General features: G+C 37.7%; 1 protein-coding gene across 14 annotated transcripts in view; it reads right to left on the bottom strand.

Moving 5' to 3' along the window:
- TP63 (tumor protein p63) overlaps positions 1–15666 on the bottom strand; it is a 224680-nt gene that overhangs the window by 95172 nt on the left and 113842 nt on the right. For 3 of the 14 annotated variants that reach the window (XM_023623496.2, XM_070243474.1, XM_070243478.1), the window contains exon 1: positions 56–706. The exons of 6 other annotated variants lie outside the window; for them this stretch is intronic. Coding sequence is in view for 5 of the 8 variants with exons in the window: in XM_003363357.5 (XP_003363405.1) it covers positions 520–561 (42 nt within the window). In the remaining 3 variants the exon portion in view is untranslated. Of the gene's footprint in view, positions 1–55; positions 744–15666 lie in introns of those variants that run through there. 5 more of the 14 variants (XM_070243473.1, XM_070243477.1, XM_070243479.1 and 2 more) reach the window with 3 other exon arrangements.

Raw genomic sequence — 15666 nt, 5'->3', positions numbered from 1 at the left:
TACGTCTCCGGATTGATAGAATTCAAAACAAAGATGGTTTAAAAAAAAATCTCACCTGATTATTTTGAAAAAAGCTTCATTTGCTTTTAGGATGAAGTCTGGAGACAGAACTAAGAACTTAACTGAGTTAAGACACAGTCAACTAATTTGCCTCACTGGGACATGAACACCCCACAGAGGAGTCATTTCAATGTATCTGGCAGAATGTGATCTGCTCTCTCAGTCTGTTCTTATAAAAAGTGATTTTATAAACTCCTGAATATTGGGTTTCTTCAAATACATAACATCACCCAGAAATTTTTCTTCTCCCTTCTCTCCGACTATTTTATCTCCTACTTAAAGAAAAAAAAAAAACTTACAGTCACCACAGAAAACATTTACCAAGATAAGGAGATTCCTACATACAATTTGCAAAAACATTACGTTGGGTGACGGAGAACCACAATACGTAAGCTTTTATTTAAAAAATAAAAATGAAAAAGCATCTCTAAATGGAGTGCTAAAATCTAAAATCCTTACCTCACTAAATTGAGTCTGGGCATTGTTTTCCAGGTACAACATGTTAGCTGTAAGATTGATCAATGCCGCTGTCCTCTCTTCTGGCTCCAGGATTTTGCCAACCCCCCCACCCCCTCTGAGACCCTTACAACAGGAATCTACTAAGAAGATAACAGAACTCAAGTCCCTTCTCTCTTTCTCTCTCTGTACATAATTTTAGGTTCCCTAATATATACCCAACTATAGGCATGAGGGGGCGGGACTCTTCTCTTTACCTGTCCAATCCATCAACTTCCACCTGGACTCCTCCACTCCAATGGAGTGAGGCCTCTCCCATCTCATTAAGTAGTTAGAATTCCTTATCACCAATCTTTAAAAGAAAAAGAAAGAAAGAAAGCTAAAAAAAAAAAGAAACAGGAGAGAGACAGACAGGTAAAACTTTCCCTTGTCTCTTTCATAAGAAAGTATGCTCTCTCCAGAAACAAACCAAAATCTCCCCAAACAAACCACAAACCCGTACCACCACCAGGAAGAACAGAAGGCATTTCTGAAAGTTATTTTACACTTTGCAACTGAAAAGTCAAACTTCATGGAGAGCTTTTGGAAGGGTTGTTTTCGTTTAAACCTACATGGGGGGGGGGTTTCAAGAATGATTATACAAAGTTAGAAATTGAAGGAAAATACTCAAATCCAGTTATATTTCCTCAATGTAACAATTAAAATTCACTGCCTGATTGCTGAAAAGTTTTCAACTTATTCCTCCCAGAGAAATGCCAGTGGTTTCACTAAAACTATGCCAACATAAGCCACTTGATTTTTTAGCGCATGCTTCAATAACAATTTAAACCATTGGTCCCGTTAACTTGTAAAAACAAACAAACATCCATATTATGTACAGGAAATAGAAATCCTGGGAAATGTGCCCGTTTTTTTTTAATGGCCTTTAAAAAAAACTGCTTCTTTCTATCATTATTTCTCGAGACATAGAATCAATGCAATAGCTTATCTATTTGAATATTTATTGTATTTAGTTTTTATCAATGTTCAAAGAATATCTTTTTCTATAAACAGCTAATAAATTACAAATAGGAAGAATAAATCTACAAGTGTGAGAGACCAATTAGCTTTTGCTTTAAAAATATATTTATATAAATACATCACAACATTCACATAGAATCTGGCCTTGTGGGATATCTACCATGATTTAGAAGATGAAGTGCACCGTAATGGTTATTGTGTGATTCACCAAGATACTCTCATTACTGCTGAGTATTCCACATAACCCAGTTAGATTTATATCTAAACATCCCCACCCATACTCAGGAAGTCAATTCCCTCAGTCCTGCCTGAAAGTTACAACTGGCCAAGATATCTATAAGTGAATATTTAGATTTCCTCTAAAATTTAGAAGAAGATTAGAAGAAAATTGGGAGCCAGAATAGATTCGTATATAAACTAGAATTAAAGCTTGCAAATATAGTCATGACCTTGAATTTGCCTCCTCTTTATGTCTACTGTCACATCCATAAAATGTGTGCACATAAAGGATGAAGTGATCATTGGGGTGGTACTTATTTTAAAGCCTCTAAGTTATTGATAAGAATGTTTCCCTTTTTGCAAAAAATTTTCAGTAACATCATTTGATTTCAAGTGTCTAAGAATATGACAACACTCTGTAACGCTACAAATTTATAACTGACATAATGTTCATTTCTTCACTGAAATATTGGGAAGATGACCTCTTACTACCTGTAATTAACCAAATGAGCACTGACTACAAGCCAAACAAAAAGAAATTACTTACAAAATGCAGCGTAGTTATTTGCACCATGTATTTAAATTCTACACCCACCGACAGCTTCAGGGTCAATGGTGGAAAGCAGATGGTTGCTTCCTTAGAGCTGTGTTCTATTCCAGTGGTTCAAAAACTTGGGTGACCCTGGAAATCATCCAGGGTGCTTTTTAAAAACAGATTTCTGGACCTGGCCCCAGATCTACTGAATCAGACTCTTCAGGGATGCTGCCCCTACATCTGTACTGTATATAGCCCACTAGGCAGCTCTGCACGAGTCAGGCTTGAGAATCAATGCTCTAGAGTAAACGCCATTAGCACAACTGCCCAGAAAGTTATTACTGGATTCTTTTTTACATTAATGGGGTAGTTTAACCATTTGAACTCCTAAATTTAGGGCTTGAGTGTTGATGATATTCTATCCAAATGCAAACAAATGTCATCTTTCACGAAGTCAAAAGATTCCCAACAGGATTTTATGGACTGAAAAATCAAATTTCCGGGCTGGCCTGGTTGCGCAGCAGTTAAGTTCCCACATTCTGCTTCGACAGCCCGGGGTTTGACAGTTCAGATCCTGGGCGCAGACCAACGCACTGCTTGTTAGGCCATGCTGTGGTAGGCGTCCCACATATGAAGTAGAGGAAGATGGGCACGGATATTAGCTCAGGACTAATCTTCCTCAAAAATAAATAAATAAATAAAGTAAAAAAATCAAATCCCTTCTACGTACCACCTCAGGCTTCAGCAGAATCAAGTCTGACCGTGCTCTCTATCGAACATATCTACCAAGATTGTGGACAAAAACTAAGACATATATATCTTACATGTAAGGTAGGCTGTATCTGCCATGGCTACTCGGCACTTTGGGTAGTTGAGGGGAAAGAGCACTGGACTGAAGGTTGCAACAGGAGTAAGTAGGAGAATACAGGCTCTGTTCCAGCTCTGCCTTTAGCTAGCTCTGCCCTTGGGGCAGGTTACTTAACCACTCTGGATTCAGGTTCCTCATTTGTGAAATGAGGGGCAAAACTAAATAATTTCTAAAGACTATTACAAAGATACGAATCTCTGTCCAAAATTCACGGAAGTGATTTAAAGGATTATTTGCATTTCTCTTATTTTATTTGGATATCTGTACCTCAATTTGCTCATCTGTGAATGGTGCAATTGAAGCAATCAAATTGTACAGATACTAAGATGCTTAAATGACATAAAGAAAAAGGTACCAAATATTGGGGGGAAAAAAACCTGTGTGTTTTGCTTTAAGGCATCCTCATAATAAAATACTAGCTAATAATCCATTTAAATTTGAACTTACCATAAACATTTTCATAAAAGAGCTAATTAAAGTACATCTGATAATGTTTGATTTTAGAATTAGTGTGAATACATAATGTAACTATCGTGCACTTATTTAAGCAAGAGATTAGAGAAAAGCAACCATTCTCTGCACTCGCCACACAACAATGCTTATCCTGGGATCTCAAAGGTTTAGTAACATGCATTAATTTTCCTAACAACCTAGTGATGTAGGTAAGTATTATTATCCCCATTTTGCAGATAAACTCGAAGATCTTAAGTGGGTTCCCCAAGTCCTCAGGAGTCAGAACAACTCTGTTTATAGCTCATAACTCTCCATTCTCAGTCATTTCCTACAGATTTCTCAAAGTTTCACGGCCCCAGAATTAGGGGTCAAGCACCGCCCTCTGGATGAAAACGCCACTGCTGTAAATGCAGTGTGTTGCAAGCAGAAGTCATCCAAGACATGATCAACGTGCATGCTTTCCTGAAATAATACCGTTAACATTTTGTTGAATATACTTCTTAACTGTTATTCTTGTAAGAGCTCTTTGTCTATTAAAGCTATTAACCCCTTATCATAAGTGCTGCAAATATTGTTCTTCTGCATGTGTGTGTGTGTGTACATGTGTATGTCTACGTGCACGTCTAGTCTCTCAAGCTTGTATATGGTTTTGTGGTTTGCTTTTTGGTGTAGAAGAATTCCAATTTTTCAATAGTTAAATTTATCACTTTTCCCTATGACTTACTATTTTTTGAACATAGTTTGAAAGGCCTTCTCTAGCTCAGCTTTCTAAAATTCTTCAACTATGTTATCATCTGATATTATTATGGTTTTTTGAATGTTTTCATATGCAAATATTTTAACTCTCTGGAATCTCTATTAGCATGAGAACCAAATGAAGATCTACCCTCCCCCCAAATAGAGAACTTATCTTCATCATTTTATTGAATATTTTTTCTCTCAGATTTGACGTGCCATCTTTATGACATACCAAATGTCAACAGTTCCATTTTGTATCTCTATGTGAGAAAGTTAAGTAGGTATATAAATCCTTGGCACACTGAAAACATTTATTTGAAGTTCTTAATCCACTCTGTGTAAGGTTGGATAGGGAACAACACGGAACCCATAAAATTTTAGAAAGTAAAAAATGGAAGCAAGTTTGTGCTCCTGGATCTAGGTCTGCACTGAGAGGTTGGAGGTAGGTAGAGGGTAGGCAAATGCCTAGGTTTCATGAATACATGGAATGGAGGTAAGCGTTTTAGTGAGCTCCTTCATGAAGACCTTAGTTCTACTGAATTGAGAGAAAAGAGAAGTTAGAAGAGGTTTGGGTACATTTGGCCAGGATTAGGTAGTCATTTATTGAAGTAAACAAACATTGGTGACTTGTTTTTGTAGCAGCAGTTGAGATTCCAAGAAAAAATAGGTACCTGGTTCTAAACATATCAATCCTTCTATGCTTTAACCAAAAACCTACCTGAGTGAGGTAGAAAAATGAATACTCAGCAATGTCTCCACTTTCTGCCCCCCCAGAGACCCCTCACCATCACTTTGTTACCATATGTTTCCAGAGTGATGGTGTCCTTCCCAGCCCTACCAAGCAAGCTCGGTGCATTTTGGGTTCACCTTCTCTCTAATTGCCCTTCCTTCCCTCAGTGTCAGTTTCACTTCCTCTTGGTTTTTATCAAATTTGTCATGACATTTCATCTGAGAGGTCTGAATATGAAAGTTCTTCATCCTGGGGGAAAAAAAAAATCTTTATCTTTCCTGAAGAACAACTCTGATCATGTCACTCCTCAGGATGCCTCAATGGCAATGGGACAAATCCAACTATTTCCACAGGTGTTCAAGACCCTTCACAATCTGGCCTCAAGCTATCCTCTCAGCCTCACCTTCCCTTCCCTGTATTCCACTCTGCTTGCTACATGGCCCCAGCTGACCATTTCTGCCCCTCTGCTCAATCTGGTCCCTCAGTTTGGAATGCCTTCATCCTCTTTACCTAATAAATTAAAACATTTTCAGATTTTTTAAAATGCCACCTTCATGAGGAGTTCTTGAATTCCCTAGTTGAAGTTCAATCTTCCCTTATTTTATATGAATGTTTTATATAAAAATATTAATAAAGTACTACCTTACAATGCAAAAAGTTGTATACTTGTCTGTCTTCCCGACTCCCCCGTTGATCTATTAATGTCCTTTGCCTTCCCACCCAATCCCTACGCTACTGCAGTTGTACTGTTTTCCTTATTAATAAATATAAGCTATACATTTTTGAAGTTGGAGTACATTTCTGTTCATCATATCACATTTAGTGTCTAAAAGCTTGATAAATATAAGTTCAATTGAACAGTTTAATTCTTTAAGAAAGAAGTAGAAAGTTGAACAGTAGACTCTTTACCCAATATATTTATTTGGACACAGATGCCTTTCCTCCAGGAAATAATGCACAGTATCTAATTAAAATAGAAGAGAGAAAAAAATGATGCTTTCAATCTAAGCACAGTACCTCAAACCCTCAATAATTACTTGTCAAAAGGGAAAACTGTCAGCATGATAAACCTGCAATAGCCAAAAAAGATAGGACTTTTACAGAGCATGTGTGAGAGCTGAGGAATGCTGGGACTTTCCTAGCTGCTGAACAAAACCAATTAGATCATTTTAATGCCAGCTACCATAAACTTAAACGACGACCAGCAGAACACACTGAGTAACTTTCAAAGCTCTCATCTTTCCCAAGTTAAGTGATTTCCTTCCTCTGTTCTTCAGATAGGTGAGAAGAATTAACATTTGTAGAAGCTATTGAAGGCCACTCAATTCACTAAACTGATTTTCTCTTTAGTCCAAGGCTAAATTCCAAAGCAAGATAGAAGATCTTATCCATTTTAGGGTCACTAGCCAGGCTCTGAAAAATGAATATGCCTTATAGGCATAGAAGGGGAGATTAATTTTGCCCTAAATCTTACAGTTATACTCAAGCTGTAATTTTTTATTTTCTGTAAGCCTTCAAGTAGAAAGTAAAATGGTGAGCAGGGTTTAGATTCTCTCTTTGTGTTTTCTATGGGTCAGATACTCTTCAAAGCACTTTCTATACATCAAAGTCATTTAATTCTTATAAAAATTTATGATTTAGGTACTGTTATTTTCCCTATTTTATAGTGGAAGATGAAGACATTGAGATGCAGACATTCTAAATGCTGAAATTGAAATTAGAACCTGGATATTTAGGTCCCCAAATCCATGCAAACACCGTACTGCACAGTTAGCTTGTGTCTTCATATCTCCTCCTCTCGTATTTATCCCTCCTTCAATGTCATGGCCACAGTAGTCCTATACCTCATTTACCAGATACTCCACTCTATGAGTATAATAACAATATTTTTAACCACTTCCCCAGATTTAGATAGCACCTTACTTTTGAAAGACTCCAAAACACTGCAAGTAAATAGGTATACAAATAAGATCCTCTCTCCCCACATTATCTTCATTTTGAATTAAAACACTTTTAGATTACAAAATAATGTCAGATTTATAGGCAAAAAAATGAAACAGAAAATTTTTTTAAATGTCGTCAATAAACACAACACTCACAGAGAATTATCATTAAAATTTCCATGGTCTTCCTCCTGTGTTTATGTATGTATTCTGTAAGCAAAATCAGGATCATACTCATCACAATTTTTTTTCAGTTATCATAGTATTATGAGCATTTTCCCATGTTAAGTATTCTTATGACTAAAAGTACTGGGTCAGAGGTTATGGATTGAAGTCACCTATTAGGTATAGAATCAAATTATTTTCCAAAAGAACTGCATGAAATTATGTTTGTATGGGGAGAAGGACCACGGTATTGAAGATTATCGTTTCCAACTTTACAAATGAGAAAAATATTTTCTCATTTTAATACGAATCCTCTTGATTGCCAGTGAGATGAAATGTATTTCAATTTGTTTGTTATCCCTCTGCATTTCTTCTTTAAATGATCTATCAACGTTGATCTATTAAGGTCCTTTGTCGTCCCCCCCAATTCCCTACCCCGTTGCAGTAGTAATGTTTTCCTTATTAATAAAGATTTTAACTCTTTGACATATTTGTCATACATTTTCAAAGTTTATTTGCTTTTTAGTATTATACATATTGAAATAAGAACTCTGACTACTTTACTACACAAAAATTACTTCTTCAGTCATTTATCCCAGAACCTAGAGGTAATTACTGTTAAAATTTTGGTATATTCTCTGCCAGGGATACATATTCCACACAACTCTGTGTTTTATAAACTATACATGTAATAGTAAATATTAAAGATATATTTTATTAAATATGTATATATGTGTCTGTATAAATATATACATATGCCTATTTTAAAAATTAACCTGTTAAAAGGAATGCATACTCAGGTCATTACACGTACTTTTTTAAATACCATATTTTTAAAACACTGCACAGTCTTACTGAAAAAATTTAGCCATTTTCCATTAATTTGGTATTCAATTTGCTCTTATTTTTCTTTAACATTATAACCTTAAAGAAAAAAGTACTATACTACCAATTTAAAAAGATTATTGGAAACTGAATTAATCAGTTAAAAGGTAAAAATATTACCGAGGCTGGCCTGGTGGTGTAGTGGTTAAGTTCATGCACTCTACTTTGGTGGCCCAGAGTTTGCAGGTTGGGATCCCGGCACAGACCTACACACCGCTCATCAAGCCATGCTGTGGTGGTGTCCCACATACAAAATACAGGAAGGTTGGCACAGATGTTAGCTCACCAACAATCTTCCTCAAGCAAAAAAGATTGGCAACAGACGTTAACTCAGGGCTAATCTTCCTCACCAAAAAGGAAAAAAAAAGTATTTTAAAGGCCAAAAGATGCTACTACATTGATTTCCACATATTATATCAGTTTATGTTTAGACCAACAGTATAAAGCAGAGCACACTCTACCACAACATCATTAGTAGCAACTATTATTTAAAATATTTTCAATATTTTAGAGTAAAAACTCACAAACAAAATTGACTTCCCCCGTTGCCATTAAACATTATTCATTAAAGTGAACACACTCAGCTCATCACCATTGATTGGTTACTTTGGAAAGGGCAGGTCTTTAAATTAAACCAACTTGTGTTTGAAAACTGGTGCATTTACTTAGCTTTTTTGAATCTTCATCTGTAAAATCAACACATTATAACCCATATTATAACATTTAACATTTAGCTCACATTATAACTTTTAACTTCCTAACCAATTCTCTAGCAGTAATTAGTGTATGATAGGTTTTAAATAGATTTCAGGATCCCGTTATCTTTTTGTTTATTCATATCTGTAGTTTTGGACTTAGCTACTAAATACCTTCTATAAATTCTTATTTTTGTAAACACTATGTTTTCTGTGGTTTCAACAGATAGTTTGATTAACACTATATTCAATTCCTTTCCTTTCTACTAACTGCCATATCTTGCAATGGCTGCTGCCACAGTAAGTGGTCATAGACAATGTGGTCAAATGCCAGCTTGGGAGAGCGGAAAGAGTGCTGGAATCAATAGCAGAAACTAGGGGCCAGTCCTCCTCTCTGTGATTTTGAGTTAGCACCTTTTTTGAATGGATAGATAGTGAACAAATATTCACTCAAGCGAATCACATAATACATATCTTTCCTTCTGGAATATATTCTTATAAGATACCAGCTTTTAAGTAATTTACTCTACCTAACACCAGAGGAAAGGCAACCTATCTTGCCTTTAAGGATCATGCATGAAAGGGTATTGTCCCAGGAGTCATGGACTTGAAGCTCTGGCTCGGCCATACATTGATGACCTGAAGCAGGACATTTCCCCATCGATCTCTCAGTTTTCCGATCTGTTCACTGGACTTAGTTTTGTGACATATTTGGCATCCTATACTACTGTGATTCTAATCTCCTTTGGAGTCCCTGTTTGTCTATTGACACATGATCTGAATTTTACTGTTGATGAAGACAGACAACTTCTCTATGAACTTTATATCTTACATCTTTCCCTGGTGGGAATTCCTTCCTAAAGGGCCTGGGAGACAGCTGACTTCACAGACTGGTTGATTTCTATCCAGCTTTCAGCCCTGGAGAATTTAGCCTTCACTTTTAGTTCCTTAACTTTTCTTTTCTCAGCATGAATAATAGGTTGGGCAGGGGATGCCTCATTCTTCCTGGCGGCTGTATTTTGAGGCAACTCAGCTTTCTTTCTTAGGTAAACCATCTCCGCCCTTTCCTGGAAAAAAAAAAAATCCCTGGGCAAAATTTTAAAAAGGAGCATTTACTTTGGAGTCCTGGATGAACTCCAGGGAAAAATCACATTTTGCCTCTTTTAATCTAGACTCTCAGAGAGTTCCAAGGACTTCTCTTTGTGACAACAGGTCGTGGGGGTAAAAGAACCTTCTCTGGAAACCACTTCCACTCACTCTAAGTGTGGGGTGTAGGAGACTTTGGTCCCCCGAAATAATAATGACATAAAAGTAAGCAGCTTCCTAGTGTCATTTTTGTTCTGAGTTCAGAAGAAAGTTAAGCATACGTGGAAAAGCAGGGCCTTGTAAGGTTTGTAGGTGAAAGCTGGGGGTTTAGCAAACCTGGGGTTTACCAAATGGAAAACCAAACCCAACTCCAAGGCTACATGTAAATGTTGTGGTAAGAACCTCATGATCAATTCTAGCTTTAAAATATTCTATATTTCTGGGGCCGGCCTGGCAGCATAGTGGTTAAGTTTGTGCACTCTGCTTTGGCAGCCTGAGGTTCCAGATTCAGAACCCGGGCGCAGACCTACACACCGCCCATCAAGCCATGCTGTGGTGGCATCCCATATACAAAATAGAGGAAGATTGGCAGGGATGCTAGCTCAGGGACAATCTTCCTCACCAAAAAACAAACAAACATATATTTCTATCTAGGAGAGTCTTAATTGAATACTTCTATTGAAAACGTCCCATTAATGGGCAAAGAGAGCTATAGTAGTTTGAGACTATACAATAAGACTGTTAGGATGTGCATCAGGCACTGCAGCTAAGAGCATATATATCTCCTATTTCACAGTTTTGCAGCTTTGTCCACCCTGGTTCCTCTATTCTCTCTGACAGGCAAAATCAAATGCGTCCTTCAACACCCATCTAACTTGTTACCTCCATTTTATTCAACATTTGAGTGTCTGCTATGTACCCAGCATTGTGTGAGCATCTGTAGATCAATTCTTGTCTTCTCTAGGCAGCCAGTTGCTTTGGGGATACCTAAGTTATTATCATTATCATTTCCTTACTTTTTTTTTCTTTTTTTTTTGCTGAGGAAGATTCACCCTGAGCTAACATCAGTTGCAATCTTCCCCCTTTTTTTACCTTGAGCAAGATTCACCCTGAGTTAACATACATGCCAGTCTTCCTCTATTTTGTATGTGGGATGCCGCCATGGCAAGGCCACCGACTAGCGGTGTATGTCTGCACCCAGCAACCAAACCCAGGCCACCAAAGCCAAGTTCACCAAACCCAACCACCAGACCACAGGGCCAGCTCCATCATCTCATTACTTTTTAATTCTGTTTTCATGTCTCCTGCACTAAAATTAGCTTGAGGGCAACAGTGATACCCAATTTAGTTCTGTATTTCCTTCAGTTTAGAAAGTACAGAATAGGCACTCAAATTCTCATTGCCAGATGACTATTCTGGTTTGCCCCATAAGATAAATCTGTGAAGCAGGCATGGTCTTATTACCCCAATCCTCAGATAATGACACCAGGTTACAGAGGCTTAAATTTTATATACAAGTTCACACATTAACTATGCTTAAGGCCACAGATTGCCATGTCACAAAAATGATTACCCTCACACATGCAGGCCCAACAACAGAGAGGTAATTCAGTCTTGGAGCAAATCAATTTCTTTGCATGCTCTGTAGGAGAAATGAGAGGCCCTGTTGCCACAAATGACTCCCAAAGATATCCGTTCCCCTTCAGCAGCTTTTTTCCCTTCCTGTCGATCTCCTGAAGTTCCTACTGTTACAGACACAATAAACTTAGTTCTAGCTTCCCAAGCCTGATTCACAACTCGATTAAAAAGTGGTGCAACCAAGTAGGTGTGCCTCTGTACCCAGGTAGTTAAGCCAGATCTTCCGGCCCATGGAGGCCATTGGTTTGATTTTGTAAGAAAACATTATCTGCATTGATCATTAACTGGACAATTCTGCAACAATTGTCACAGAGAGATAAAGAAAAGACACAGGAGGAGTGCTGCATCTAAGAAATATAGGTAATTTCCAGCAAAGACTGAAATTGACTTTAGGATTAATACATATGTTGCTTAAAAGTAAAGGAAAACTAAGTATTAGAACCTCCTAATAAAAATGAAGAAATCATTTCTTCAGATGGAAACCAGTACAGTTGTTGTATTCAAATCACAGAAAAAAACATGTGGCAAATAACCTGAACACACACATGCAAGCTATGAAGCAACTGGCCCCAACAAAAGGAAAAATAAAACCGAGGAATTATTTGTAACTCAGTTGCTAAGTGAATGAAACGGGTGTACTACTCCCATCTTAATTATATATGTGATCTTCTTTAACTATTCCGTTTTATTCACTAGGTTTTGTAATTCCAATAGATTCTCTACAGGGTAAAGAGTTTCAGCTGCAGTGTCAAAAGGCTGAGTCAATGACAGAGTAAGTAGTGTGTCCTGAATCCGAGAGTAAGGCTACGGTCATCCAGAACACAAATGCTTCAGTCTGAGCATCTCTTTAAAAGGTATTCAGTTTCTTCTCTCTCAATCATTCCTCAAACAGTCTCCATTCTTATAATTTTTTTCTTTTTGAGGAAGATTAGCCCTGAGCTAACCTCTGCTGCCAATCCTTCTCTTTTTGCTGAGGAAGACTGGCCCTGAGCTAACATACGTGCCCATCTTCCTCTACTTTATACATGGGATGCCTGCCACAGCATGGCTTGACAAGCAATGCGTAGGTCCACACCCGGGATCCAAACTGGCGAACCCTGGGCTGCCAAAGTGGAATGTGTGAACTTAACTACTGCACCACCAGGCTGGTCCCCCAATTCTTATAATTTTTATTTAGCAATCATAGTAAATTGTTAGTCAAGGTCAGTAGCTAGAAGACTAGGTAAACTAAAACTCATGCACGATCCTCAAACATCAGACCACCTCCCATTTGATCTCCACTGTTATGAGAGAGGGACAGGTCACAAATGTGTATTGGTTCACCTCATTGGGAAAATTGTCAAATTTGAGTTTTACCTCCTCTCTCTTCCTAACTGGGGAATCTGACAGAAAATTGAATGTCAAAGCTAACATAAATAGTAGCTGATTAAAAATTAGTTGATTTGATTTGATTTTAAGGCCAAATCACAGATCCATTTGGGGTATGTTAATGCTAGAAGGGGTATTAGAGATCACCAGTTGGAGATCATTTGATTTCTTCTCACACACATGCCTGCACACATACACATTTCATTTCAAACATTAACTGTATGCTTCATTGTACATGGTCCTGCAATAAGACCCAGAGAAGAACAAGACTTCGTATCTGTCCTCAGACATCCTCATCTAGTGGAAGAGACACATCTAAAAAAACCTAAGCTGTTTACAAAAGGATGAAATATATGTAAATAGTAGTAATAGTAACTAAAATAAATTCTAAGTAAATGTTAAGTTACAAGTAAAAGTTCTACGCAAATATAGAAGAAGGAACGATTAATTCCCTATAAGGAAATAAGCAGCTGAGTCTTTAAGGTTGAGAAGGACTTTGGAAGAAGAGAAAGGGGAAGAAGATCTTCCTACAATAAAACAACAGCACGAGCCAAAGACAGAGGCATGAAATTATGTGTTCAGACACTAAGATGGAGTTAGGTGCGTGTGCGGCAATGTGTAAGATGCATGACGGAGTAAGAAGGATATGCTGGAATAAGACTGCCGTGGACTTGAATTCTCCTTATCTTTCTCATACTTAAGGTAACTAAGCCTTTATGATTTATGATTTAACTTCCCTGAAGATAAAGGGCTGGGCTAGATCATCTCTTATTTCCTACGATTCTATTTTTCTAACTCCTTGGATTAAAAATGGAAAATCTTCACGTGAACTGAAAGGATATAAAAGACCCTGGAATTCAAGGGACTGTCTTCTGCACTGCTATCACCAAAGATCAACATCAATGCTCCTCTCTGTCTCATCCTCCCCAGAGAAGTGTGCCTGCCAAGTCCACCCAACTGTCACAACAGAGGTTGTCCTCTGACCTTTAGCAAACAATGCACAGAATGCCTTTTGAAGCGGCTGGATGCTGTATCCCTGTTTCTGTAAAGACTGACCTGCAAGGCTAATTAGAGAGTTCACTGTTCTGCCCATCTGGGGTGAACAATTACATTTAGAGTTGTAAAGCAAAACCGGTCCTCCTAACAAATCCACAGCTTTGGAGGGCTCCAACTCAGCAGGGGCTGGCCTATGTTCTCAGGATAACTTAGGAATTTGAACACAAGGACTTATTTCTTCATCATGACTCTTCTATGAGACTATGAGTCTAAGTAGTTGACAATCAATTAAGAATTTGCTCCTAAATCCTTTTCTCATTATTTCCTAGGACTGTAAGTGTATGCACCCATAATGATAGTGGCAATTTCTCTTCTTGTGCCCCAGCAAGACTAGCAAGGAAATGAGAAAGGACTCTGACTCTTTCTCTGGAGGAAAATGTGGTATTACAAAGATAAAGGATGAAAGAGAATATCTGGCTTATAGTGATAATAATAGGAGCAGTAATTCTAAGCACCGGTAAAAATAGAATTAAAGAATATTACATCATTAAGAGACTTTGGAAATCATATAACCAAACCTTTTCATTCTAGAGATAGACAACATAGAACCCAAAAGTGGAAAATAAGTGCCCCAATGCTTTGTAACTATTTTATGAACATGAAGTGGCTCTCCTCATTCTTAGTATCACATCCTTATTTGAAAGAATCGCATCATCCATTGCATTTAACTAAGAGAAATACATGGCACCATGGCTTGTATTCCAAAGGTACCAGAATTGCATCTCATGCATCCCGTTCAGTTTCCTCAAGTTCTGCTTTGAAATCTAAGTTTCTTCTCACTAGGACAGGTTTTCTAACAAACGCATTAAGGTATTAGTAAATGTTAACATCTATTTCTCTTTGGTGAAAAGTTTTTCGGTTCTAAGTTCAGGCTTTCTAAAAGAAGACAGATATCAGTAAAGAGAGATATCAGTAACATCTGATGACAAGATGCTAAAGTCTAATGGTTGCCCAGGTACGTTGGAAGTTACTTTACAGAAACCCGGAAGTGAAGAGCACATACAAGCAAATAGAAAGACAAAACTAAGCAGAAACGTGAGAGGAAAGAGTGACATTAGGATCTAGGCGGTTGTACAGAAAGCACTTTTCACCCTACACTGAAAGGACAGAACTTAGAATCTAGCAAGAGGAGCAGCATCCTCTAGGTTTGGGGTGAAAAAAGAGGAAATAAGACTGACAGGCGAGAATGAGCTTGGAGTCATAAAAAGCTTATCTACCTATTAAGCTAAGTCAAGTGGACTCAGTTCATGGCAAATGACTTATTTATATGTAGTTTTTAACTCGATTTCCTTCCTGTGGAATGTAGATTTGCACCCTAAAGAGCCAACTGAGTGCCTGGGTCTTGAGGACGTATCTGACGACAGTATATACTAACATTTGTACAGCACTTCATAATAACAGACTGATGTGCTGTATTTGATGCTATATCTGAAAGCACTTTCAACTTGGCTTGGAGAGCAGTGGCATCAAGTCAAAAGGTCTGCCTTAAAGTCCTGGATCTGATAGTTGCTAAGTCCGCGGGCCTGGGGAAGACCTGAAACTCCATTTTCACATTTATTAAATTGGGATGCCAGCACCTACATCACCTCACTTGCAAGGTAATGGTGAGCACTGTCAAATGAGATAAAGTATTTTATAAACGATAAAGGGAAAGAGAAAATTAGAAGACATTAGAATAACTAATAGTATGTTGAGCTAGCCAAACAGTGACACACGTAGGATCTGGTGTTCTCCTTACCATACTCCTTGCC

Source organism: Equus caballus, chromosome 19 (genome assembly GCF_041296265.1).
Source record: "Equus caballus isolate H_3958 breed thoroughbred chromosome 19, TB-T2T, whole genome shotgun sequence".
Classification (NCBI taxonomy): Eukaryota; Metazoa; Chordata; class Mammalia; order Perissodactyla; family Equidae; genus Equus; species Equus caballus.
The sequence above is the reverse complement of the archived record's forward strand: the minus strand, read 5'-3'. Positions and strand labels throughout refer to the sequence as shown.